General features: G+C 39.7%; 1 protein-coding gene across 2 annotated transcripts; it reads left to right on the plus strand.

The window, feature by feature from the left end:
* Positions 1 to 1,578: 1,578 nt before the first annotated feature.
* On the plus strand, positions 1,579 to 26,406 carry atp2a2b (ATPase sarcoplasmic/endoplasmic reticulum Ca2+ transporting 2b). 2 transcript variants are annotated; one of them, XM_075456570.1, is made up of 24 exons: positions 1,579 to 2,219; positions 2,550 to 2,567; positions 2,699 to 2,781; positions 7,847 to 7,951; positions 9,282 to 9,420; positions 15,965 to 16,045; positions 16,771 to 16,856; positions 17,266 to 17,421; positions 17,535 to 17,676; positions 17,919 to 18,085; positions 19,702 to 19,790; positions 19,958 to 20,060; positions 20,179 to 20,310; positions 20,422 to 20,541; positions 20,640 to 20,858; positions 20,991 to 21,114; positions 21,223 to 21,434; positions 21,567 to 21,787; positions 21,884 to 22,086; positions 22,248 to 22,333; positions 22,440 to 22,573; positions 22,720 to 22,837; positions 23,028 to 23,148; positions 25,477 to 26,406. In XM_075456570.1, the coding sequence occupies exons 1-24, from the start codon at positions 2,102 to 2,104 to the stop codon at positions 25,488 to 25,490; spliced, it is 2,991 nt and encodes a 996-aa protein (XP_075312685.1). In that variant the 5' UTR covers positions 1,579 to 2,101; the 3' UTR covers positions 25,491 to 26,406. The 2 variants fall into 2 exon arrangements, with proteins under 2 accessions (XP_075312685.1, XP_075312684.1); XM_075456569.1 differs by lacking the exon at positions 25,477 to 26,406 and having other exon boundaries at positions 23,028 to 24,698.
* Positions 26,407 to 26,461: the final 55 nt, after the last annotated feature.

A 26,461-nucleotide genomic window follows, 5' to 3' on the forward strand; every position in this document is an offset into this window, starting at 1 on the left:
AAATAACTTGTCTCCCAGATAGACAACAGATACTGCTGGCAGCCATCGAGAAACTGCAGTCATCACCTCTGGGGATTTTAATTGGACCAGTTTAAAAGATTCTTCTTTCATAAACTGCACAAGACAACTGTTTTAACATATTGTTTTATTTCACAGACAACTCATATGACCTCTATCACAGATTAAATATTCCTGACATGTGATAAGAAGGCAAAGAGCAAATGCTAAGATGTTCTGTCTTATATCACTGGCTTGCTCTGACAGTCTGACAGAGACTGGAATTTTTCTCAGACAACTCCAGTAATGCTGACAAGTATAAGATATCAAAAGTGATGTGTACAGTGCCACATTGCCCCAGAATGGAGGCTTTTCTTCATTCATAGTATTCATCAAAGATAAATGTGTTAATGCATCTTAGTTTATCTGCCAATCAGACTCACAACTGTAAGTTTCACTGAGTATGCATGATAGAAATTACCAATGATAACTGGATTTTTTTCTGACAGAACGGTGGATTTTGTTTGTAGAATTTGCTAACGATAATTGAATTGTGCTGAAAGGTAATGATTTAGGCTCATTCACTCCTCTGTTACTGAACACGAGTGTATAATAGCATAATGTGCTGTGATTACAGAGAAGCAACTCTTTCTGGATGCAAAAATGTTGCCACCCGTGGTTAAAAATTTAGTTTCTGTGAATGGCTGTGTAAGCAAAGGCCCCACAGTGCTGGGGAGAATACAAAATTTTGGAGGAGAGCCAAGAAGTGGAACTGAGACTGAGCCATAGCTCTGAAAAAAGAAATAAAAAATACATGCCTTCAGAATTAGCACTAGCATTAGGTATCATTTTCAAAGTCAAAGTCAAAGTCAAAGTCAAACAAAGCTTTATTGTCAATTTCTGCAATACATACACAGACATACGTAGGTTGAAATTACGTAGGTAATTAAAATTACGTGACTCTTGGTCTCCCGGACAACAATCGTCTCTTCTTTTCATCTGGGATGTTGTTTGATTCGTGTACATTTTTTATGCCACCGCTTTTAATAGAATGAAGGACTTTGTTTTTGTAATGAAAAGGGAACAAAATGTTCATGTTTCACTGATTTTCCACATAGATGAGAAGAACTAGAAACTATCATAAATAAATCATCATTTAGAAACAGAATCAAATGTGAATGAAAAGGGTTTCCATAAACGTCTTTGGGCGTTTTTTTTTTCTTTAAGTTTTGGCTGTCAAATTTTAAAGTCGCAATCAAAATGTAATGAGATTACCACTGACACTGTGGCTATACTGTTACTGATTTCTGTTTTTATCAACTACAATTTGGGCATAGTAATATATTGTTTGATAGGATTACATCAAGTAAATCAAATTATATTAGTCAATTGCAATAATTAACAACATCAGTTGATATTGTGTCTAGAAAGTATCAAAACATGAAGGCTTTTTGAACTGTCTGTGGGGTTATGACATCCAATAGACGCCAACACACAGCCGTCATGGAGAGAGAGAGTAGGACTTCCGGTGCCTCCGACCAATGAGCAGATTCCACATGCGGACACTGAACAACCGCATTCGACGAAGAGACGCGATTGGTGCCGATCACAACGCTGCTGATTCCGCAACGCACTGAGAGAGCAGGCGACAAGCTGCAACTTAACCACATGTTTAAATCATCGATTTGGACAAACTAATCTGTGATTCGCTGTTTTAAAGAAGGCAACGACAGCAACAACATCCGAATGAGACTGCGGTGTTGATATGCTTTTTTCGCTTCGGGCTTTACAGGAAAGCTAGTGGAGCACAGCCGGCGAATTCACGCCGAGCCAAGAGGGCAAAGGAACAGTTAGCTAGCATTAGCCTGTTAGCTATCCGTTAGCACAGGAGTCGTTATTTCATTCACTCTCGCCGTACACCTGCGTCCTGCGCTGTCCTGTGTACAGCTATTCGTCCGCTTATAGTCGTCGCCGTGGGCCTTAGTTCTTTTATTTGTCAGTATTTTTGTTTTTAATCAAGAGGTGACACCATACGAGGAGAGGACCGTGACTAGTTGAGTTTGGGACCAGCGAAACAAGCGGTGTCCTCAAGTGGCCGTTCACCATGGACAACGCACACACAAAGACGGTTGAAGAAGTTCTCAGCTTCTTTAACGTCAACGAAAGCACAGGTCTGAGTTTAGAGGAAGTTAAGAAACAACGGGAACGATATGGGCCAAACGGTAAGGAGCTTGTGTGAAATGATAAATTAAAAAACAAGCCATGTTCCCGGCGTCATGTATGGCCCATGGCTCGTGATAATGTAACGGCAAGCTGAGCGAAAAGGAAGCTTATTACGTCACAATCCGGATGTTGAAATACTGCGAAGCATCTTTTATGGGGCTGACTTAGTAAACATGGTTTAACCTTCATGTGAATCACTAACTGTCACCGCTACACACTATTGTACATGAGTCACTGCTATTTAACTAATTGCCTTTCCGACTATATTAAATGTTTATTTCTTATTTTCTTTCCCTCTCTGCTGCGGCCTTGAATGGGATGATCTGCAGAACTGCCAGCTGAGGAGGGTGAGTGGACTACTGTACTTGGAAGATGTCACCTAAATAAGTTATCTATAGGCTCTCGTTTATAATCATTAATTAAAAAAAGAAAAAAAAAAAGTCAGAATGACCTTAAATATCATTTTTTTCCCCCTCAGGTAAATCCCTATGGGAATTGGTGGTTGAACAGTTTGAAGATTTGCTTGTGCGGATCCTTTTGCTTGCTGCCTGCATATCCTTTGTAAGTATAGCACGCATGTTTTCTAAGCGGTGCAACTGACTTGTTTAGTGTTCACTCAACCAATACGGAACAGCCAGTGTAAATACAAGCTGTTTTCACATATGAAGTAAAGATGAACATAGTTCACTATAGCCCCGTTAGACTTGTTTTAGGCAACAGGAGGTGTTCAGTGTGAGATGGATTCATACCACTGAAAATATTGTTGAATGGCATCGGGGTTGAGCACATTGGGGGCAGGAGAGTCTAAACGTCTGTTCTGGTGTCAACATCAATACTGCATATATATATATGTGTGTGTGTGTGTGTTTTATGGGTTTCAGGCTAACCTCTCTCACACACAGAATTAGTGCTCCTAACTGAAGATAAATCTCTTCATTTAAGATAAAGCAGCCGTTGGGTATTCGTGTAGGCTCAACCTAATTAATTACCAAAGCTTTTAGTGATGTAAATGTAATTCTCTTTTTGTCTTTGAAAAGTCCCTTTAAAAAGGACCTTTGTTGTCAAGTGGCGCCATATAAATGCAAGTGAATTCAAACTGAATTAGGGATATAATCAAAATGCATTGAGAGGCATGTCAGCTTAGTGGTTGACAGAGCAGCGTTACTTTCTGTGAGCACCGGACATAATCTCCCGTGTGGTTTCTGAGTCAGATCCACTTAAACTCTTGTTTTCTTTTACAATTAAATGCTACTTGTGATGTGCTGAATGGAAGCTCTTTGTTTAACACGTGTTTGCCTGTATTGAATTTAGTCATTTCAGTCTTTACGTCGGACTAATTATTTGTCTTTTTTTTTTACCTAAAAAGTGCTGCAGTTCCTGCGTGGATAATGTGTCACACTGATGTTGTGCTTCACAAGTGTTTTTTTTAATGTTGCGATCCAGATGACACTTTTGCTCTCTGATACATGCCATACTGGTGTTTGTTCGTTCCTTTCGAATATCTTGACCTGATAAACTGCTGTAAATGTAAAAGGTTGCAATAAGTATATCTCTGCCTCTTTTAAACCCAGACCACTTGTTGATTGTATATCTCATCAGAGGCAGGATTGCTCAATTATTTTTTTATTTTGAAGTGAACTGATAGTTTAAAGGCTGAACTAGAGTAACAAATGGCTGCTCGGGGAGCAGACACAGGTAGATGCCAACAAACTCAGATGCGCACCAATTTTTTCACCTTCCTGATGTTTCACAAGCTATAATTATGAGAGTGGAGAAATGAGGGGCATAGTTACATATTTACCAGTCACACTGATGTGCCTAATTGTAACAATTTTGTCAAACTTCCTCAAAGAAACAAATTCCAAAGATCAAGGTTTCACACCTACCTGCTGTTGATACACATGACACTCACTGCTATTTTGACGTATTTAGCCGTTATCTTGACTTAATTTTCGCATGCAGTTCCCGCATATAACGTCTACAAAGTTTCACAGTGGCGGTGTGTGTGTGACCGAAAATGGCTTTAACAAGACTAGTTCAATGACTTTCCACTTTTGTACACTCGAGTGGCGCTCTTAATTTTCAGTGTTTCAGAGATAAGACACTTGTGTTTGTCGTTGCATACTCGAGATTAAGCCAAGTGTATGCGTTTATTTTGGTGTGAGAGGGTAATTCACACCGAGATCTTGTACACGAGTATCTGCTTCGTTTTCGCTCAACTCAGAATCTTCATTGTCGAAGACAAAATTGGGATAAAGATTCATTTTATTATTACATAACACAAGATTGTGTAACACATTGGACGTAGTCCCTTTCTTCTGACCAGAATAAAAGAAGAAATGAATCAAATCACATGAATCAACAATCAAGTCATCAAAACAAAACGGTGTGCATTTCTTCCTCTGATGGGGATGTGAACATTTATATAGAATTTAGGTAAAAGATTGGGAAGATTTGATGCCATCCAGTTATGTTATGCGACTGCTGATGACCTCATAAACTTCCTGTTGTGCATTTTGCGTCTAGTGGAGTGTTAAAAGGTACAAACACACTGATTTCTATGGCAACAATAACACGGTTGACAACCCATCATCAGAAACATGACATCTGTTAAACATCGGCCATCCACCTTGACTGCATTTGAGCACCAAGCATCACTGTTGAAAACCCAGCCCTCCCCTCATTCCAGTGGAGTCTCATGCTTTGTCATGGTGAAACGCTGGCTACCTATCAAGCTGTGCTTGAGAAAGGTCTCTGCAGAAAAGTGGACAGCACAAACATTAACCAGAAGTAAGCTGTTCAGAGGAATAGCCTTAGGTTCAAACCGTCTTAACTTAACTGGTATCCCAGCTCGATTCCTTTTATTTCTGGGTCAGTCGCTCCACTTGTGATGATGTTTGGGCTGGCTGTTCAGGGTAGCTGAGTGTAAGTCAAAGGGGCAGAGATGATTTGAGGGTCTGCTGCACAGTATCTCATCCCTGTGCTCTGATGTGTCTATTTCTGTCTCTAAAAATGCTAAATAAAACAAAAAATTGAGCAACATTTGAAAGAGCTACTGGCCTTTAAATCCCCATGTGCCTCCATCACCATGTTCATGTTTTCCTTGTTAAAGATTTTCTTTTTAAAAACCCTTTTCACCATGAGTTCAGTTGATTTTATTTTGAGTGTCATTCATTTGTTGATGGAAGCTGCAGATCACAGCTTTGTAAGAACGCTGTTCGTAGTGGAGCAGAAAGGTGCCTAGAATCTGTCTGGTGACACAAAACAGATGACCATTTTATTTCAGGATTCCCTCTAAAGTTAACACGCATCGGTGTAAACATACAGCTCAGAGCGAATGATCATCAGTCCTGCCTGTCCAAACAGGTTGTTTTTATAGAGATATGTTGATTGTAATGCGATTACGTAGCAATAATTTAGAAATTGATATTTCTTAGTTTTACGTGTTTGATTTTTTTTTTTGTCTTGTTATATATTTTGTGGTTGGAAAAGGATATCTAAGATGTCGGTATATCCCCTTATTGACTAAATTTGCAGGCATTAGCATGCTATTACACTATAGCAATGACTGAAATGCTTTATGAGTCTCTGTTTCTTGGCCAGTATTCAGACTGTCATCATGACTACAACATGACCGACTGCTTTCTACACTAAGGTTGTTACTGGCTTGTTGACTCAGAATATCATCTGTCACCAAGGCATGGGGATAACAGCCAGCTATGTTAACATAGCCTATAAATCAGGACCTGCACTACACTCCATGCTTTCAATTTCCTCACACTTGTAGACCCACCGACATCCATTTTATTTTGACATATTTGACAACAACATTTGTTAGTTGGATGTTTACACACTTGTGAAATTATATTTGCCATGTAGATGACTTTGGATGATAGAAAAAGAGTAGAATAAGGCTTTTGATTGACAAAAGCCTAAATAGGTTACAGTAGGAAAAGAGTGGGGCAGTTGGCATCTCTTGACATACTTAGCTCCTGGCACAGATTCTAAAAGAGGAGATAGTGGTTCCTGCACCGTTTCTAACATATTTGGCCCAGTTTGCTATATTGGTGGAAGGAGAAGAAGAAACCGTTATCTTCCTTTCTTAAATATGTGTCTTTCCCCGTTATAACGCTGGTTCATCCCACAGGATAGGAGGATTTAAGTCCCAGTTGTGGCAGCTTGGTGGTTTGAATGTCTAAGCCTTTCATCAGAAACCACTGAGCCACAACTTCCAGAAAATAAGATGCATTAATGTTCATCATGAGTTTTTAAATGATTGTTGAATGGTAAAATTACTATATGAGATAATGTACAAGTCAAAATGGTGCTCTGTCACTACTTCACCAACTTGCATAGAAAACATTTGGATAAAATTTAAAGGTCAACTTGATAAATGTCGTGATTTAGAAATATCAGAAATATTAAAAAGAAATAACAGCACGTTTTGTTCAGTCTCCTCCAGCTTTAATGGTTTGCACCCTCTTGTTGTCACCTTGTTACAAATATTTTAAATTAGAACTGAGTTTAGCACATCTGGATTGATTTTCCATTCTCAGTGAAACAAAGAATGAACCAGGAGTTATAATTGTATTTTGAAATGGAATCACATTAAATTGCATTTGCCAGTTACTTAAATGAAATTGTTTTTTACGTAATACTTTTCAGATAATAAAAAAAGAAAAGTTAGGGGATATTATTCTGAGACAAGGCTGGGAACAAACTACAGTTAGGCAGCCAGTTGTCGTAGGTTGCTAAATAGACAATTAGCCGAAAATAGCTTTGCCCTTTCTACCCTTTTTGTGTGACTAATGTGATTATGTAATGTGGTGGGCCATGTTGAGACTTTCTGTTAAGATATTTTTGTGTATTCTCACTCAGTAGCTCATTGCTCATTTAAAATAAAGCCTGCGGATTATTATTTTACTGAAAGTGTTTTAGCATTTTTGTCACATTGTTGAACCAGTTCGGTGCTCCAGCCTAACTTTTCCACTATTAGCACTTATGCTCCTAACTGGAAATTTCAGGAGAACCACTTAAGACAGCTCGACCACAGTGCTTTCTTGTGTTCTATTTTGACTGCTTTACTGATGAATGACTCTGTAATAACAGAAATGCATACATTACAAACTTCAGTTGTTGTTGTTTTTTAATCAACGAAGACCAGATCTATGAGGAAAGAAATCATTAAATTATTAGATTAGCTGTTCTTTCTTTTTTTGACAGATTTCATAGCTTAATCATTTAGGATTATTCCATCTCACTCAAGATGTAGGTGCACAAGCACCCATGTACACCAGTTCTCTTGTGAGAAACCAGGAGGTGTTTCATGAGCTATAGGAAGTATAATATAAGAGAAGTACTGAAGATTGAGAGTTTAAAACAGACAAGAGCATAGTTCCAACTCTCATTAGTGCTCTTAGTTGTAAAATTCTTTTGCACTGCCTCCCAAAAAACAGTCAGTGTTTCACTAAATGGTTCCTTGTAATTCAGCAAAATTGACTTTCTCCTTGATATGCACCCAATGTTAACCTAGACCAATGTCTTCCTGTGTTGCACACTTTAATGTTTTATTTCCATGTCTTTTTTTTACAGTTTTGGTTTACATCATCTTTTGTTTCGTATACAGGTACTGGCCTGGTTTGAAGAGGGAGAAGAAACCGTTACAGCCTTTGTGGAGCCTTTTGTTATCCTCCTTATTCTCATAGCAAATGCCATTGTCGGAGTCTGGCAGGTAAACACACATTACATTCAATTTATGTTGAAATCTATCTTGTGGGGCCAGAATGTTTAAAAATACTCCAGTTATAATGAAAGAGGTTGCTGTGTGAAGTTAAGGGAACTTCGATCTTGAGACAGATTTGTAAAGTCAAATGAACAAATGAAAGAATTTCTTAATATTTAAATTATTTTATTTTATGGCTGATGAATGAATATCATGTGTGGTTTAGATTGAATTATTTTGCATTGTTGGACATTTATGTTTATGAAAACCCACCTTCGGGGGGAAAAGCCCATTCAACAGTCCCCGTGATTATTAATGATGTCACAGTGAGCTTGGTCAAAGAAAACACCTGGTAGATGTCTCATAGAATAGAATAGAAAAATACCATATTCATCCCCCAATGGGGGAAATTGAAATTAGTCAAGTAGCTCCAAAAAAGATATTTACAATGATTGTATATTAACAACAATAATAATACCAATTCTAATAAAAATACTACTACTAAATAATAATAATAATAATAATAATAAATTACTAAATACATAAATAGATAAATAAAAAAAATAAATCAATTTGAGAACTCAAAACTGTACATATACTGTTATGTAAATTTGATGTTTGTTGAAGGTCCTGTTGAGACTTGTGTAAATGAGGAGTTGGTTAGTGGCAGTTTTCCTTTATTTATGCAAATGCAACCACAAAGAATGAAGGCGGAGGGGCAGAGGCTATACCAGCTTTCTTTTTTTTTTTTCTTTTTTTCTTTTTATATATTTAAAAGCATGTCGCAGTTGCTTTCTCTTAAAAAAGGCCGTAATTTCCTGGGATTGTTTGCTCAGTCTTGCTATGTCTACTCAAGTACTGCATGCCTGAAGAACCAGCCAGGCTGGAACCTGCCACTTAATGTGCCCTAATCTTTATCTGACTCCACCAGAAAAAAGAAAAAGTCAAGTAGGATAAAGGGTGTAAATCAGAGATTATTGGGCAAAGACCAAAGGAAGAACACTCTTTTACTTGAATATGTGCTCAACGAAAGTCTACTTTCAGTAATTTAAGGTGTGTAGTTTCACTTATGAAAATAAGTGTTAATGTGTTGAGCGTTTACAGAATTCTCCACTACTATCTCACCTTAGTCCAGTAATCATGGACTCTTTGATTAGTTGCTTTGCTTATGTAAAGATGAGCCTTTACCCTGCAGTCTGTGTTTTTGAACAGTGCCACACTCGCTGACATTGCTGAATATCTGAAAGGTTTTTATTTCTGTCATCCTTCATCATCCTCGTCACATGGTGTTTGTGACATTTTCTTGTTTTTAAATGATTTCCAAATTTCTTTTGTGAAGGAGAGAAATGCAGAGAATGCCATTGAAGCACTCAAGGAGTATGAGCCAGAGATGGGGAAAGTGTACCGTCAGGACAGGAAGAGCGTCCAGAGAATCAAAGCCAGGGACATTGTGCCTGGGGATATTGTGGAGGTGGCTGGTAAGATGAAAGTTATTAGCTATGCAAACGATACCGCAGCTATTTTTTTTTATTGCCTGTAAATTATGACACAACCCGATGTGGGCACACAACAAAGTACGAAGCAAGAGGAGTTATTAAAGAAAATATACGTACTATGAGAACTCTGATAAAAGTGCTTTGTTGCTAATGTTGACATTTCCATTCAGAAAGTTCAGATGAGATGAGGCTTATTTATTTAGCTGAAAATGTTATCGTATTTTAAAGTATACGTTTTGTTCAGTCTATTGTAGGTGGATCATCTGACCTGTTTTAACTTGCCACGGTGCTGGTAGCTCTGGTTCAGAATTATTAGGTGATGAATCAGCAGCTGCAATTCAACACACCGATGCAAAAAAATGGCCTTAAGAGAGGAATGATTCTGTTAACATGTAGTTTTTTAAATAGAAATACAAGAAACTGATCCTTCAGTATGGTTATCTCCCATGGCAATTTCAAAGTAATGTTAATGGAGAGACTGCAAAGTAGTTATGCAATGCAAGAGCAGAGGCTCAGTCTGTTCCTGAACATTTCTTGGCTAACCTCTACTTCAGTCGGCCACATATGTTTATGCCTTTTGCGTCACTCTTCTGCTTTTCACTGGGTCTGTGTTTTTCCTTCTATTAGTTTTTTTTTCTTTAAAGAGTCTTTTGATCTTTTATCTCTTTTGTGATTATTTATGTTCAAGCTTCGGATTGGGAGAAAATCGATGAATAAATAAAAACAATTTTTCTGTTTTCTGAAGCAAAGCTTAAGGGAGTTGGACAAGTTTTTTTGGACCCATTGTGCTTCAGTCTGCTTAACTGAAGGAAACACTGTACAGTGAGGAATGTAATGTGACTAATGTAACAACTGAGAATTCACTGCAGCATGATGAGATAACGGTTAATGGAAGCACTTTCTGCTTTTTAAAAAAAAAAAAAAGAATCGTTTCACTCCGAGCAAGATTATTGAAAAACATGTACTTATAGGAATCACTGTGAGTTCAGCTGAGCGGTTGACAAATTTTAGTAAAATAGTTGTTAATTAAACAAAACCCACTTGAGTCTGTCTACCTGCAGCTAATGAGGATCCTGCTGTAAGCATTAATATGTCCACTGATGCTTCTTTTTCAGTCAAAGTAGCTCTTGGGCTCATTGTGAGCCAGTATCTAATCGTGAACAACAATTTTGTGTTTGGAAAGCAAAAGAACTTCTCAAGTGACGATATTATTCAAAGTAGCAGAAGAATTATTGGAGATTATTTGGGGGGGTAGATTTTTCTGAAAAACTGTCAGATGCCTCAAATTTAGTTGATGTATGCCTCAAAATTGACTATGAACCGAAATGTCCCTGGAGCAATAAGGAGCAGCTTGGAAGCGTTCTTTTTGTCCTGGGTATTTATCAGGAGAGGTAGTAGTTGAGTTGATTAAAAAGATTATCCTGATGCGAGTCAAGTGAGTCACATGTTTTGTTTTTCCGTTCTGTACAAAGGCACGTTTTATCTGATTTAAAACGAGTACAGACTACAGAAGACATTGGATTAATAAAAACGTTTTGACTTTAAGCATTACAATATGTTAGCTGTCATTGTGGCGTGTCCTCACAAAACCTATTAAAATTGTTCTTACTTAAGAATAAGCAGTCATTAAAACTGGTGTACAAGATGGATTAGTAGCATTAGAATGTGACAGTCCACCAAATTTGGACTTTTATGGCTAACCATTTTCTCAATGCGACATGACCCCCAGATATGTCATGGCTCACATGTTTTCCCACCAGTGACTGGCTACTTCGTATCCTTGAGGAAAGCTCTGTTTTTGGCAGATGAGATCCGGACCGGGTAAATAAATTCAATTTGAATCGAAATGCATAAACGTGATTATCAAAAAAACGCAACACGGTCCCTTCTGTCTTGTTTCTGACACCATCGTTGTCATGCTCTCTTTTCAAGTTATTTTATTGCTTCAGATTTACTTAGTGGATTCCTCCTCTTGGCTGGTCTGACAGCAGCACGATCTGCTCCGCTTTACCATCTTTGAACACACGGCAAATGTGCTTTTTATATATGTTCAGTTAAGACTGTGTATATGATGCCATTTACTGTCTTTGAGGTCGATGAACTAAAGAGGAGAAAATTGACAGACTTGAGCCGTACAGTGTTCACTTGCCTTTTTGCATATTACTCCATTGATTAGATTCAATTTACGTCATGACCTTTTCTAGCTTGAAGGCAAGTCGGCATCCTTCAGAAAAACTATTAACTATCCGCTTCATGGAAAGGATTGTTAGGACATAAGGAAATTAAAGTGAAATCTGTGGGGCCGAAAGCTTTTTTTCAAATTAATTTTATTTTATCAGGCACCTAATGGTAATATCATTCAACAGTGACGTGGACTGTAAATGAGTGGATTTTTAGAATATTGAAATTGGATGATTGAATAGACTAATAAAATCAGTTGATTGAATAAACTATTGGACTATTAGACAACACAGGAGATCAAGCATTTCTGCAGTGTGCGGAGTGGTCTGACCTGCTAACATTACACTTTCTGTCAGGCAACTGTGGCAGCGATAACCTTTTAAACTAATTAACCCCTTCAAGGGGCGAGAAGTGACTTGTGTATGATCAATCAGCAGCGTGAGTTAAAAGCACACTTCTGATTGGAGAACATCTTTGTTCCCTGAGTGTTACTGACTTTTCAGCGTTTCAATTCGAAATGTATTAGAACCAGTCACAAATGCACTATTGCCAGCCATGGACTTCCCACACTCTTTACAGTAAACGCAGTGCATTATATTATCGGCTTTACTATATCTTAGCCAGGGAAACTGGTCAAGTCACTCTCTTCGAAATGTATACACTTTACCTCTTTTAATTTCACTTGGTTCTGGCTCGGAGTCGTTCGTATGTGGCTCATTATCTGATGCTAGCTTCGGACCAGGGCTTGACATAACATGGGAGGTTGGTGGCTCCGTGTCAGAGCATTGGTTGTGGTTATTTTTGGACGAATCGGGCCTTAACTTTACAAAAAAGTTGTCAATCGTTCTTTTCACCTTATCACCTGCGGCTATCCACTGTTTATCTGATGTCACCTCTCTGTCTGACTACAGCACGGGCGTGTTCAAACAGGTACACACACATACACGGGCCAATCAGAGGGGGGTCCCGCCCTTCACTATCTCTGATTGGTTTAGACCACGATATGTGTCTAATGTGTCTCTGTTGTTGAACCACAGGGAAACTTTAAGTCACGTAGACTTTTTTTTTTTTTTTTTTTTTTTTTCGACTGGGTGGTCGCAGATTACCTCTGATTTTATTTTAGTCGCACCATTGAGAAAATAGGTTGCATGGTCTTACTCTAGAGCCCTGCCTGTGTATACTCTGAAGGTGCTTGCCAAGGTTTTTCTTCTGCTCTCACATTCATTTGTTTCTACGCTGTGTTTTCAGCTTTGATGTTCGTCTTCAGTTCGTCACCCACGTCGTAACTTGCTGTCCCTTACTTGAGCTGTTAGGGTTAGGTTAGAGCTCTATTTAATCTCTTTGACTATTACAGAGTTTTGTTAAAATTCCTGAATGAGTCCACTGGTTCTGTTTGCTGCCACAACTTTACTGACCCAACATTTCCTCTTTCATGGCTTGCATCAGTTTAAATTTGCTATCTGTTTTTGGACATGTGAGACCTCTGTTCTTTCGGATAAGAGCTTCGACAACACTCGAGGGCAGTGATCACGGTAGATCTTCCATGTCGATCTTGTCCTACCACGGTGTAACACGTAGAAAGGATACAGATTCAATTTGAAGAAAAGTGTTTGGTGGTCTGCTTATTGTCTTCACTCAGGCAGCATCTCTGCTGCTGGTCTGTTCAACTTGTCTGCACTCTTTGATTTATTCTTTTGCCTCTTGCGTGTTCAAAATGTTGCTCCAGTATTGTAACATGCTAATAATTATGTGAAATGTGTACTGTGTCAAAAGTGTTTATGTGAAAGTCCCCGGAGAGCTGTAGGAAGTCAGGAAAGGTCCCAGAACTTTGTAAGTCTACGTGCGAGCACATCACAGAGCCTTAGTCGCTGGGAGACAAAATATACAACCCCTGAAGACATTTAAAGTTCCACTGGACCCCCCATGATGAAGAGCTGGGTGCTAAGGAACCCAATTTGGATCTCAGTATGAAATGCAGTTTGTGTTTTGGGTTATGCTGAGTTAGTCCCAGGCATCAGTGATAGTGACAGTCTTTAGTAAAGTTAATTCCCTCAGATTTCTCACACTTAACTGTGCATGAGATCAGCATCAGTCTATTCAAGCTGATGGGATGTTGCTAGTTGAGAGTATGCAGCCTGACATTTGTTCTTTACTCAGGGGAGTAGATAATGCAGATAAAGTCTTTTGTTCACATGGAAGAAGGAAAGGTCCATGTCCCATAAGCTGTCCACTGACTCCCATGAAAATAAGAGCTAAAAAGAGCACGGAAGGCTAGACTTCTCACTTGTTGAGTCGAAACGGCTGTAAAATTTGGGTCACTGCAGTGAATTTTGGTGCACATTTGCAAAATAATTGAATCTACTGTGCGCAGAATGTAACTACCTGTAGCAGCATTATCAAACCATGTGAGTAAATTCAAAGTAGTCAATGCACTGTTTGTTTTGACAGAGGACCTGATCCAAGGACATTCAGACGTCAGCATGCCTATATTTGTGTTTGATTAATACTGCATAGGTTTTATCATGTCCTTTTGCTTTCCGATTGATTCTCATTGGTCGTGAAAGTGGGTTAGTCTACTTGCTGTGACCTTATTCCCATTATATACTGTTGTTTTTACTGTTACTACATTTGTAGGAGGATTTCTAATTAGTGACTTTTTGTGGGAACTGTCCCCCAGGGCTTTGAGTCCTTGGTATATCCAGCAGCAGCAGTCCCACTATTCCTTTGTCTCTTCCATCGTGCTCTGCTTGTTCATCCTCTTTAAATTCTCCTGTCCTTGAAGGGACTCTAGTTTGAAGTCATACAAGAAAAAATAATGTGGTTTTGACAGGATGTGGTAAACTGATGGACCAAATGAGTTAGTACAGATGATCCAGTCCATGTGTGTTACCACTCACAATATGTTGCACTTAATAGATTTTTGAATAATTTTCATACTTTTAGCAGATTGTGAAACTAGTGTCGTTATTTGCGTACTTCGTCGGCTACTTAGGTCTTGAGCACAATTTTCTGAATTAAATCTCTATTAATGGGGATAAAAGAGGGGGAAAAAAACCCTTCACAAACTTATGAGAATGGTTGCAATAAATGGACCGCCTGTACGCAGTCACACGTCATACTGTTTCTATTTCGGTTCGTGACTCGGAGCGGGATCTCCTTGCTTAAAACAGATGTTTTCAGCATTACCCTTCCCCCAAATCCAGCAGCATGTTCTCAAATGATCAAAATAGTTTTCCCATTTTTGGACGTGTGTTTTGAAGGACTCATCTAACCCCACTCTCCTCTCCTTAATCCCCGTTTCTCTTACTCACTACTCTGAAGGGCACTGCAGAAGCCCAACGGGTTGGTTTACATGTCTGTCACCACTCTGTCCACAGAGCGAAGAGCCTCTGGGTCATCGCTTTTATCTTTACCCTTTCAAGCTGTGTGATGTCTAACTGTAAGCTGAATGGGAAAATGTTTAGTTCAGCAGCAGCAATTTCCGGTCCGTTTTCCTCATCAGAACTTCATTAAAATGTCAGCCATCAGTTATAGTCAGAAGTATTACCTGATACATTTATTTTAAATCTCATCAATGACTAACATTTTTATAGTTAATTCTTCAGGAGTTATATTTCTCATCTATGTTTCCACTCACCTCCAATAGTAATGGAAAGTCAAAGATATGCATTTGCATGTAGAGCGAGGTCTATTTTTAAATAAAGATTAATACAGATCAAACCACAAAAGCAAAGGTCGTGTATCAGCACAATTCACCTCAGAATTAGCTGCTTGTGAAACCATGAGAAGTCAGACTGTTTATTATTCCTTTGTTATAAACAAAGCTAATAAATGTTTGTGACATTGACGGTACTTAATGGATATATACAGAAACAACCCTTGTTTGAAATCTGTGTATATTCATGTCACATTTATTTTACTGGGGATTGCTAAAGCCTTTTGATAATGGAAAGAATGTGTTGTAATCCATTTATGTCCTGTGCAGACGAGTGGGACATTAATAATTTTGGATGCATGACTCTTCCCCAGTCTCTCCAACAAATAACTCAAGGTCGATTATGTTATTATTCTCAAAGAGCATCAGTATGATAACTCGACAGATGATTTTATTTCCAAGTCCTCCGTGTATGCGTGTGGTTACTCGTTTTATTTTATAGCTTTTAGTGTGACGAGTTGCATCCGGGACATTTATGTGCTTTGAATATCGCATCTAATCACGTTTCATCTGCTTTTATAGGTTGAATTGTTGAATGCATCTGTGCAACACTGGTTGGTGCTGTTCGCATTTAAGCTGTTAACAGATACTTAAATTTGTCCTGCATGTTGTTGTTGTTTCTGTCAACAGTTGGTGATAAAGTGCCTGCAGACATCAGGCTTACTTTTATTAAGTCCACCACTCTGAGGGTAGACCAGTCAATTCTTACAGGTAAAGTATTTCTACAACTTTTTCCTCAGTTTTGTAATTGCATGTTGTTAGTTTTGAAATTATTATTTTTTTTTAATTTTCATTATTTGCTCTTTGCTTGCCTCCACAAATGATCTTTTCTTTTGTTAACCAAGACACATAGGAACAATGAGCAATTTTCACCTTTTATGCACATGCTCTCATACTACTCGGTTAATACTAAAAGGAAAGAAACATTATGTGGATGGAAAATGAACCGAGTGTGTGGATGGCCAATGAGATGGCTGGAAGAGATTAGAAGGGGGGAATTTTGAAGAATGGCTAATGTAAAAAAGAATAGGTTTATGTGAATCGACTCTTTAAATCTCTTGTCCTTCTCTGCTGCCTTAATTGGTAGCAAATTCCATGAGATATTTTAGTGTTTGAACTATTTTCCTCCTCTATTCCCTTCCCCATTCATGGCCATGCTGCCTGTTAACTGCTCCCTATCTTACTCTTTCAGAACTGTGCAGTCCTTGCACAGTTGATTACTCCCAAAAATACATGTGATGTAAGCCTACATTTCCTGAAGGGTTTGAAACGCAATGCCAGGCCAGGAGTTGATAATTGTCAGGCTGCTCAGTCAGCTGTTAAGCCTTTTCCACACATTGGCCTGAAGTGTTAACCAACCATCACTATTACCTCTTCATGCTTTACTGCTCCCACTGTCTCTCATTTTCTTATCTTCTGCTCACCCCTTGTTGTAGGAGAGTCTGTGTCTGTGATCAAACACACAGACCCGGTGCCAGACCCACGTGCTGTCAACCAGGACAAGAAGAACATGCTCTTTTCTGTGAGTGACTCTCAACACAATTTTGGGCTGTTAACTATTGTTTAAAGTCTTTCTGTTTATTTAACTACTCTTAAGTATAATGATCATCCTTTTCTTTTTATGATCCACGGTCACAAAGTGTGTATTTGTGTATTTGTGTGTGTGTGTGTATGTGTGTGTGTGTGTATATATATATATATATATATATATATATATAAATAAAATATTCCTGAATGACGAAAGATTCTTCTGAGTTAGAAATATTTGGAGACAGTTCACCTCTAGAAAACCTGTGATTTTAGTGGCTGCTTTTTAAGTTAGTTTTACCCCTCTGCCTAGCACCTTAGTACCTTAAAATGTCTTGTTTACTATTGTTTTGTTTTTTAATTTAATTTTATTTTTAAAAATGTAAACTACTCCAACTCTACAGGGTACCAACATCGCAGCTGGTAAAGCTGTTGGTGTGGTTGTGGCCACAGCTGGCAACACGGAGATCGGCAAAATCCGAGATGAGATGGCGGCAACGGAGCAGGAGCGCACGCCACTGCAGCAGAAACTGGATGAGTTTGGGCAGCAGTTATCCAAGGTTAAAAAAAAGAAGAAAAAAAAAAAGCATTTGTGTTTATTCAAAATATGACAGTGAGTCTATTTGATTTGATGTTCATTTATTTATTTGTTTTTTTAACTTTGTAATTTAAGGTCATCACACTGATCTGTATTGCTGTGTGGCTCATCAATATCGGACATTTCAGTGACCCCGTCCATGGAGGTTCCTGGATTCGAGGTGCCGTCTATTACTTCAAGATTGCTGTGGCTCTGGCAGTTGCTGCTATTCCAGAGGGTACGTCAGAAGGTTACAAAAAAGCAGCCATGTCCTCAACAGGCTTGTTGCTCTTAGTCCAAAGAAAAAGCCTTCTCTTGGGGCTAATTTTTTAATACTTGATGGTGCTGAAAGAAGGATAAGATAGAATTCTCATCATTGAAACGAGTTCTCGTTGTTGTTTTACTGAAGTTGTTTATTTTCTTAAAGTCTAAATAATCATCTTTCCTTTTTGTGCTTCTGTTGTGACGTGACTCATCTAGGTCTACCTGCGGTCATCACTACCTGCTTAGCTTTAGGAACGCGCCGCATGGCCAAGAAGAACGCCATCGTCCGCAGTTTGCCCTCCGTTGAGACCCTTGGTTGTACATCCGTCATCTGCTCTGACAAGACTGGCACGCTGACCACTAACCAGATGTCTGTGTGCCGGGTAAGAGGACAGTGTACAGTGGCAGAGATGTGGATAACTGATTCTTTGGTGGATTTAATTTATTTTATTACTACACACCACCTCTAGGAGGCACAGACAGAGTTTTATGCTAAAGAGTGTCAACAGATGAGTGTGTAAATAAGACTGTTGTTTTATTTACATAGTTTGGGTATATCAAAAGTTATGTTGTGAAAATATCTATTAATTATCAGAATTATCAGACTAAGAATAATGGCAGAATCTGTGGAAGCTGTACGTCTTTACCACTCGCAATCCCTTAAAGATGGCAGCCTTGAAATGTCCACTAAGTGTAAAGACAACTTCAGGACAAGTTATTATCTTATTGGCTGCAGGATACAAATGATGCCAGCATCATATGTTGCATGTGTCAGTATAAGATTATGTTCATTTTTCCCAGATCAGCTCTTAACTCTGCTCAGGCTGAATGGCAAAGAAAGAATGATGAAGAATTGGGTTGTAGACATGCAGAGGTTGAGATTCTGGGAGGTCTCTGTGTGCTTTCCCATCTCTTATGAGCATGACTATCAGAATCCTGTTTGTTTACAGTGTACATTTTTTTTCTTTAAATCTATCAAAGAGTATATTTTTTTCCTCCTTTTCCATCCCTCCATATTTGTCAGTGCTCCACCCCCACCCCCGCCCCTCCATTCAAGCAGCACGCTGATCAGTATGCAGTGGTTAGTCACTTGCAGCAAAACCGTTCGAGTTGCATAACTGACCTTGTGTCTCTTTCTGCTGTTTCTATCTTCATCCTTTGTTCATCCCGCGCAGTTTTCCTCAAGTCAGACCTGTGATAGGGAATTCTGAAAACCATTCAATCGGATGTTGTTTCTCGCCGTCGGATGCTGTTGACATCTACCCAGAATTTAAGATGGTCCTGGCCAAATAGGGCAGTGCTAAAATTAGTCAAATCTTTATAGAGTTTCTTTTACACGCTTTTGTGTTTTGAGAACCAGGAGGGAAAAAGTCTGTCAGGGAATGCTTTTTATAGTCGTGTTGTTGTCTGAGGGGGTGGGGGGGTTGTCTCCATTGTGCCTGCTCATCTTTTCATTTAGATATTTCTGCCGTCATCCCTCTGCGCTGTCAGTTTGGGACAAATGTTCTGCCTCGGATGTGAGAATATGGAATGAATGAACAAATAAATGCCGATTACTCTATTGTTGTCCAAAATTGATATTGGTAAGGTTTAAAATACAGAAAATAAAATATTGATCTTGCATAAACATTATTTTCTATAATAAACAGTAAAGTCGAGTATGTTTTCTAGGTTCCACACAGGTTTTTAGTTTGATGCAACAGCACATAGGAATTTTGTGCCTTACTTTGCTGTAAGATGACATTTTAAGAGCTTCTCCATCAGTGTTCAGTTCAGCCTGCTTTTCATCTGGATTTTGTTGTTACACACTGATCAGTGTTCGTGTTGCTATGAGGACTGTGATGTGCTGCCACCTGCTGGATGGCTTTTGCATCTGCCGTCTGTCTTTGCTCTCGAAACATTGGAATGGAATGGTTTGAACATTTCACACGTTGTCCTGAAGTGAACGTTGTACACGAGCGGTTTTTAATTTTGTCTCCACATTTCTTCTTTCCTCCAGATGTTTATTGTGGATAACGCAGACGGCAATCACTGTGCATTAAAGGAATTCAATGTAACTGGCTCCACCTATGCCCCAGATGGAGAAGTGTGAGTATTTGGTTTCTTAAATGTTTATTAGCTCAGTAAAATGCATTGATAACTTATAAATCAATGACATGCTTGAAAGAATGCCGTTACTTTTATTCATTTATTTTTAAGTGTAATCAGCTATTTTCTCACCATTATTTCCAAATGCCCTCTCGTCATTTGTTTAGGTTTCTTGATGGCAAAACAGCCAAATGTTCCCAGTACGATGGCCTTGTGGAGCTGGCTTCTATCTGTGCTCTCTGTAACGAGTCCTCACTGGACTTCAATGAGGTCAGTATTGTGAAGCTGCTCTCAAGTGTTAGTCCCAATTTGGCAATACATTACACGTTTCCTGTGGCATTTTCTGATGAAACCCGATCGTCTTCTGCCCTTGTTTATATCTGTTCAGACCAAAGGCGTGTATGAGAAGGTGGGCGAGGCCACAGAGACGGCTCTGACGTGCCTGGTGGAGAAGATGAACGTGTTTGATACGGACATCAAAGGCCTGTCCAAAATTGAGCGAGCAAACGCCTGTAACTCTGTATGTAATCTTACACTCTTTAAAGAACATTTATGGCAATGCAGAGTTTTTGATTTGAATGAAATATTACCTTAAAAGAGTGACATTCTGATTCTGTTTCATTTATCACAGGTGATCAAACAGCTGATGAAGAAAGATTTTACCCTGGAATTTTCCAGAGACAGGAAGTCTATGTCTGTGTACTGCACTCCTAATAAAGCACGCTCCTCTGTTGGGAAGATGTTCGTAAAGGTAGAAACTGCACACGATGAACTTATTTGTGAAGGTCTTAATGTTGCCTACTATTAGGTCCTTCCACGCTCATTTTCTTTTTCTGTCTTTGATCATAGGGTGCCCCAGAGGGAGTGATTGACAGGTGCACACATATCCGTGTAGGCAGTAACAAGGTGGCCATGACCCCTGGCATCAAGGAGAAGATCTTGTCTGTGATCAGAGAGTACGGGACAGGCAGGGACACCCTGCGCTGTCTGGCTCTGGCCACCCGAGATAACCCCATGAACAAAGAGGATATGCCGTTGGAAGACTCCTCTCGCTTTATACAGTATGAGGTGAGAGCTCGGACCTTTGGATAAGCTCGCTGGATCTTCCAAATATTTTTTGGCAACCTTTTCACATTCCAGTTTTCTTATCGTTTTGTGACTTGTGACAACTTTCCTTTATTTTCCCTTTTAACTGTCCAGACTGATCTCACATTTGTGGGGTGTGTTGGCATGCTGGACCCTCCCAGGGCAGAGGTAGCGGCTTCTATAAGGCTCTGTCGTCTGGCAGGCATCAGAGTGATTATGATTACCGGAGACAACAAGGGTAAACGGAGACTGAAAAATTAAACTTGTCGACTAAACAAATGAAGAAACTTGTTTTCTCCTTTTGGAAAGCCTGTAGAAGTAAACCTTGCGCGCCTGTTGTTTTTAGGGACGGCAGTGGCTATTTGCAGACGTATTGGTATTTTTGGAGAAGATGACGACGTTTCCAGCATGGCCTACACTGGCAGAGAGTTTGATGATCTCTCACCTGCTGCACAAAGGGACGCTGTGATCAAGGCTCGCTGCTTTGCCCGTGTTGAGCCTGCACATAAATCCAAGATTGTTGAATTCCTACAGTCTTATGATGAGATTACAGCCATGGTAGGAAAAAAATAAATAATTGTCAGTCAATCACAATATCAGCAAAAAAAAAAGTGTATTTTTATTGTTGCCCAGGTGTTTTATTTCAATAGCTCATCTCTTCTTCTTCTTTTTTTTTTCGTCCTGCCGTAGACGGGCGATGGAGTAAACGATGCCCCTGCTCTGAAGAAGGCTGAGATTGGTATTGCCATGGGCTCAGGAACTGCTGTGGCCAAGACGGCCTCAGAGATGGTGCTTGCGGACGACAACTTTTCCACCATTGTTGCTGCAGTTGAGGAAGGCAGAGCCATTTACAACAACATGAAGCAGTTCATCAGATACCTCATCTCTTCAAATGTCGGAGAAGTTGTCTGGTAAGCCCGGACATGCGCCCAGACACACCCCTAGTTTTCTGTGTCCTCCACGAATGCACACATCTGTTCTAAACGTAATGCTTCTTCTGCGTGTAGCATCTTCCTGACTGCGGCTCTGGGGTTCCCTGAAGCTCTCATCCCCGTTCAACTGCTGTGGGTCAACCTGGTGACCGATGGCTTGCCCGCCACTGCTTTAGGCTTCAACCCTCCAGACTTGGACATTATGAGCAAACCTCCACGCAATGCTCGGGAGCCCCTCATCTCTGGATGGCTCTTCTTCAGATATCTCGCCATTGGATGTAAGTTGGCACTGTGGTCATTAGGGATGATTTCCTGGAGATGTTCCCGGTGTTTAATGTTCACACTCAAAACGTCAGGTTATCGCTGCTACTCTTTTATTCTTGTCCACATAAGCAAGCATTGTGTAACAATGCCGTATTTTTGTTTTTATGTCACTAAGGTTATGTCGGGGCCGGCACTGTTGGTGCTGCTGCGTGGTGGTTTGTTGCTGCCGAGGATGGGCCGAGGATCACCTTTTACCAGCTGGTAGACCTCATTACCCACCAGAGTTTCATTTCACTCCACTTGGAAACACAAACTAAATTCCTCCGCTGTTGGCTCTAATCTTCATTTTGTCTTTCAACTTTGACAGAGCCATTTCCTGCAATGCGGCCCAGAAAATCCAGACTTCCAAAGTTTGGACTGTAAGGTGTTTGAGTCCCCTTACCCCATGACCATGGCCCTGTCTGTGCTGGTCACCATTGAGATGTGCAATGCCCTTAACAGGTTGGTTTGAGCAAAGCATCCTCCTGGTTGTTGCTAATGCTAATAAATTGTGTTTATATACAGTGTCACTTTTGTGTTTCACGAGGGAGTAAAAGTATATCAAAGTGCCTCTACTGGCTCTCTAAACAAACCGTGTTGTCTCTCAGTGTGTCAGAGAACCAGTCGCTGCTGAGGATGCCCCCCTGGGAGAATGTGTGGCTGCTTGGAGCAATCTGTCTCTCCATGTCTCTTCACTTCCTCATCCTCTACGTGGAGCCTCTTCCAGTGAGAAATAGCTTGCAGTTTTTCAATTAATAGTGTTGTTTTGTGAATTTAGCGGCATCTAGATTTGCTGTCACGGCAGAGTCAATCTGCCGCCATATATACCCTGCTGAAGTGCTCCCTCAAAGTTACGTTAAGATACGTTGGCCGATAGAACTTTGATTGAACTGCATTCTTATGTACTACTTCACAGATCATCTTCCAGATCACCCCTCTGAATCTGACACAGTGGCTAATGGTGCTCAAGATCTCACTGCCTGTCATCCTCCTGGATGAATTGCTCAAGTTTGTTGCCAGGAACTACCTGGACCCCGGTAATGAGCTGGAGAAGCCTGCCAGCTCCAAAGGCTGCTCCCTGTCTGCATGCATGGAGGGCATCTCCTGGCCCTTTGTGGCCATTTCCCTCCCCTTGGTCCTCTGGATCTACAGCACCGACACTAACCTGGCCGACATGTTCATGTCCTGACTGACTTGAGCACAACCTCGACTTTTCCATTCCCCACCCACTGCCATCACTTCTCTCTTTCCTCTCCTCCTTCTCTCTCTCTCTGCCTTCTTAAATGTGCATAGCTAGTGTGTGCGTGTGTGTGCATTTGTAGAGTTAGTGTGTGTGTGTGTGTGTGTGTGCGCGCTTGTGCGTACGAGAAGGACCAACTTCAACTCGTGAAACGTAACAAATACTATAAAATGTTAACATTTAAAAAGTTTTGAGTTGGGATAGGACTTGTGAATGGGTGAAGCTTTAAACGTGAGTGTTAGAAGACCATCACTTCCATGGCTGTGGACTTTGTTGCTGGTTCGAAAGAAAATATTGTTGCCAGTTTTTTTTTTTTTTTTGTTTTTTTTTTATTATTTGTTTTTGTTCATGTCTATATTGGCTTTACGGTATATTTTAAATATTTTGGAAATTTTATGTCCTTTTGTCACTACAATTTACACAAGATTGCTTTGTTTAGCTTCCCTCCTAAAGAAAAAGAAATTTAAGATATCAGAAATGATTTGATCTGTACAGAGATTGAACACTATTTTATTTTTAACTTTTTTTTTTTTTTTTTTTAAAGGCTTTGTAAATTGTTTGACCAGCGTGGCTTAGACATACACCGCCTTCATTTTGTTTTTCTAATGTTTACCATTGTGTCTTCAGTACGAACTCAGAGTTCTCTTGAGAGGACAAGCTCCATACGGCAGACTAGGACGGGGAAAGGTTTGGAAATGCTTCAAAGGCTTAAACAGAAAAGAAAAAAGAAAAAAGGAAAAATCCTGAGAAACAAAAAGCTGCATGTCCTGTGACCAAGCATGAACTGTATGTGGTTTCTCATTCTAATTTAATTATGTGTGTTTCCCCTGTTTAAAGCATAAATTAACTTTGTGGATGTTTTTTCTTTATTTTGTTTTTTTATTTGCAAATTTTGATTGAGAAAGAAGTCAGTTTTTCTGCACTGGGCAGAGCACAGCTACCTCAATATGATAAAAAAAAAAAAAAGAATATTTTTTTTGCTCATCTCGAGATGCTTTCCCTCAACAGTCTTTGCTAAACAGTAACACCTGAGGTGTGCCCCCCTTTTTGCTTGTGCAGAAAACGGAGAACAAAATCTTCCTCGCAACACTTTTAAGGAATACATTTTGTCTGTATTGACTTGTGACATTCGTCTAACCTTGTTTGTGGTTTGCTGTGGAGACGGAGCACGCGGGGATGCCATGTACCATCTCCGTGGGCGTTTGATTCAAAGGACGGTGATATTAGAAACTTAAGAAATACTAATTCAACAAATACTCCAAATGGTCGTTGATTGCAAATAAAAAAAATCCCAATGTTTTTTTTCTTTCCCTAATTCAAGAAAAATACACTCTTGAACCCTTTGAATCAAGTGTTTTCTGTCTTTATTTAATACAACCGAGGCCCGTGGTTATCCTTACTATTCATATCTAGTGTTTTTTTTGTTTGTTTGTTTTTTTGGGGGGGCGGGGTTAAATGTACATTTAAGACTTGAATACAAATCATTTCAACCATTCAAAATGCTTCAGTTTTCTTGACACAACGTGGCCGGCAGAACCTGATCCGGTGTATTATTGGGCTTTGACGGCCTTTAATATTGGCGGCGCGCGCACGTTGGATCAGAGCCGTCGCACTAATCCCCGAGCATCGTTTTGTGTGGACGTTTCCACGTGTGTGAGGGCGGGGTGGGGTGAAACTCCTCTAAAGCATGTGCTTTAGGTAGACGCCTGGGTTTGCGTTGCCTGTTTTTCCTTTTTAACAGATGGTTGTTGTTGTTTTTTCTTCAATGCCTTCCCTTGGCTCCACTGTCACTCGTGTGAGTATCCATTTTGTTTTTAATGCTCTGAATTCCTCACCAAACAAGGAACGAGACGAAATGTGTTTAAGGCCTGTTACATGATTTTCCAGTATTTTCATGAAGTCTTAAGTAGTTGTACATATGCAAGCTATAATTACACGCCGCCATTCCACCACATGTCACTATTGGCACCGTGTGCTGTTCTTTTCACCACTCTTGACACTCGCTTGTATTCATTCACGAAATCTACTCTTGTGGGAACAAAATGAACATGTGAAAATCTGCCCTTGGAAGTTTTTAAGACCTGGGATTTCGCACTAATTCCGTTTGTCTCTTTTTTTTTTTTAGATTGGCTTTCATAAAAGCTGCTCGCAGTTTAGGAGGGGAGTCCGAAAGCTGGAGTCGACTCGCCGCCCAACGTGTGCGCTCACGCCTCACTCATTTCAGACGCCGTGATGACCAGCAGTACGTACCAATACACGAGCGAAAGTTTTTTTCCCGAGTGCGGCAACCAAATATGTAGAAGTATACTTGCAGTGGTCTGCATTACGACGCCCGAGCACTTGCACACGTTGTAACGCACACGCCTCTTGTGTGCATATGCTAAATTTCGACACTGTTCCAGTTTTATGTGCAGGGAAGATCCCTCTTGCATGAAGAACCCGTTTCCACTTCCCATGGTAGCTGGCGCATAGCGAATCTGTAAAACACCGGGTTGGATGATCTTAGCTGTACGTCTGTACAAAACATTCATGCATGTGTTTCAGCTGTATATGTAGGCTTTGCAGTTTGTATTTATAGATTCTAACGTATGATACTCAAATGACTCGAAAAGGGTTTTAAGATGGATATATGACAATTGTTGCAAAATCACTGTTTCTATTGTAATGGTTTGGGTAATTTGCACAATATTAGAGAGACATGATCATCAACTTGAGATTTTTGTCCCTCCCCCCATAAACTACTGTAGGCTAATCACTCATATATTTACTTTAATGAATCAGCCCTTTGCAATGAGTGCAGCTGACTGTGGCTCATTCATCGGTTACTCTGCAATACAACATAGGCTATTTTGTTTCTTTTTATTTTCTGCCTTTGCATTCCTCTTCTTTATCTTCTGGTGTAAAACTGTGATTTAATGTGTGGGGGCTGTATAGTCTCCTCAGCGACACCTGGTCGCAGAACAATATTAACCATGTGTAAAGAAGACATCGATCATTATTGGAGGCTGATAATGATTGTACATGCATTGCTGAGGTTGTGGTTTCAGGTAAATAAAGATGATATTAGTATATAATCTGTTTCTTGTCGTTTATGGGTAATTTTTTTGTTG

This window comes from Odontesthes bonariensis, chromosome 22 (assembly GCF_027942865.1).
Source record: "Odontesthes bonariensis isolate fOdoBon6 chromosome 22, fOdoBon6.hap1, whole genome shotgun sequence".
Classification (NCBI taxonomy): domain Eukaryota; kingdom Metazoa; phylum Chordata; class Actinopteri; order Atheriniformes; family Atherinopsidae; genus Odontesthes; species Odontesthes bonariensis.

Excerpts from the sequence above, each read along its gene's own strand:
- atp2a2b (XM_075456569.1), top strand. The coding sequence starts at position 2,102 with ATGGACAACGCACACACAAAGACGGTTGAAGAAGTTCTCAGCTTCTTT. Across the intron at positions 9,421-15,964 it reads GGATATTGTGGAGGTGGCTG|TTGGTGATAAAGTGCCTGCA; the intron begins GTAAGATGAAAG and ends TTCTGTCAACAG. Across the intron at positions 22,334-22,439 it reads GGATCACCTTTTACCAGCTG|AGCCATTTCCTGCAATGCGG; the intron begins GTAGACCTCATT and ends CAACTTTGACAG.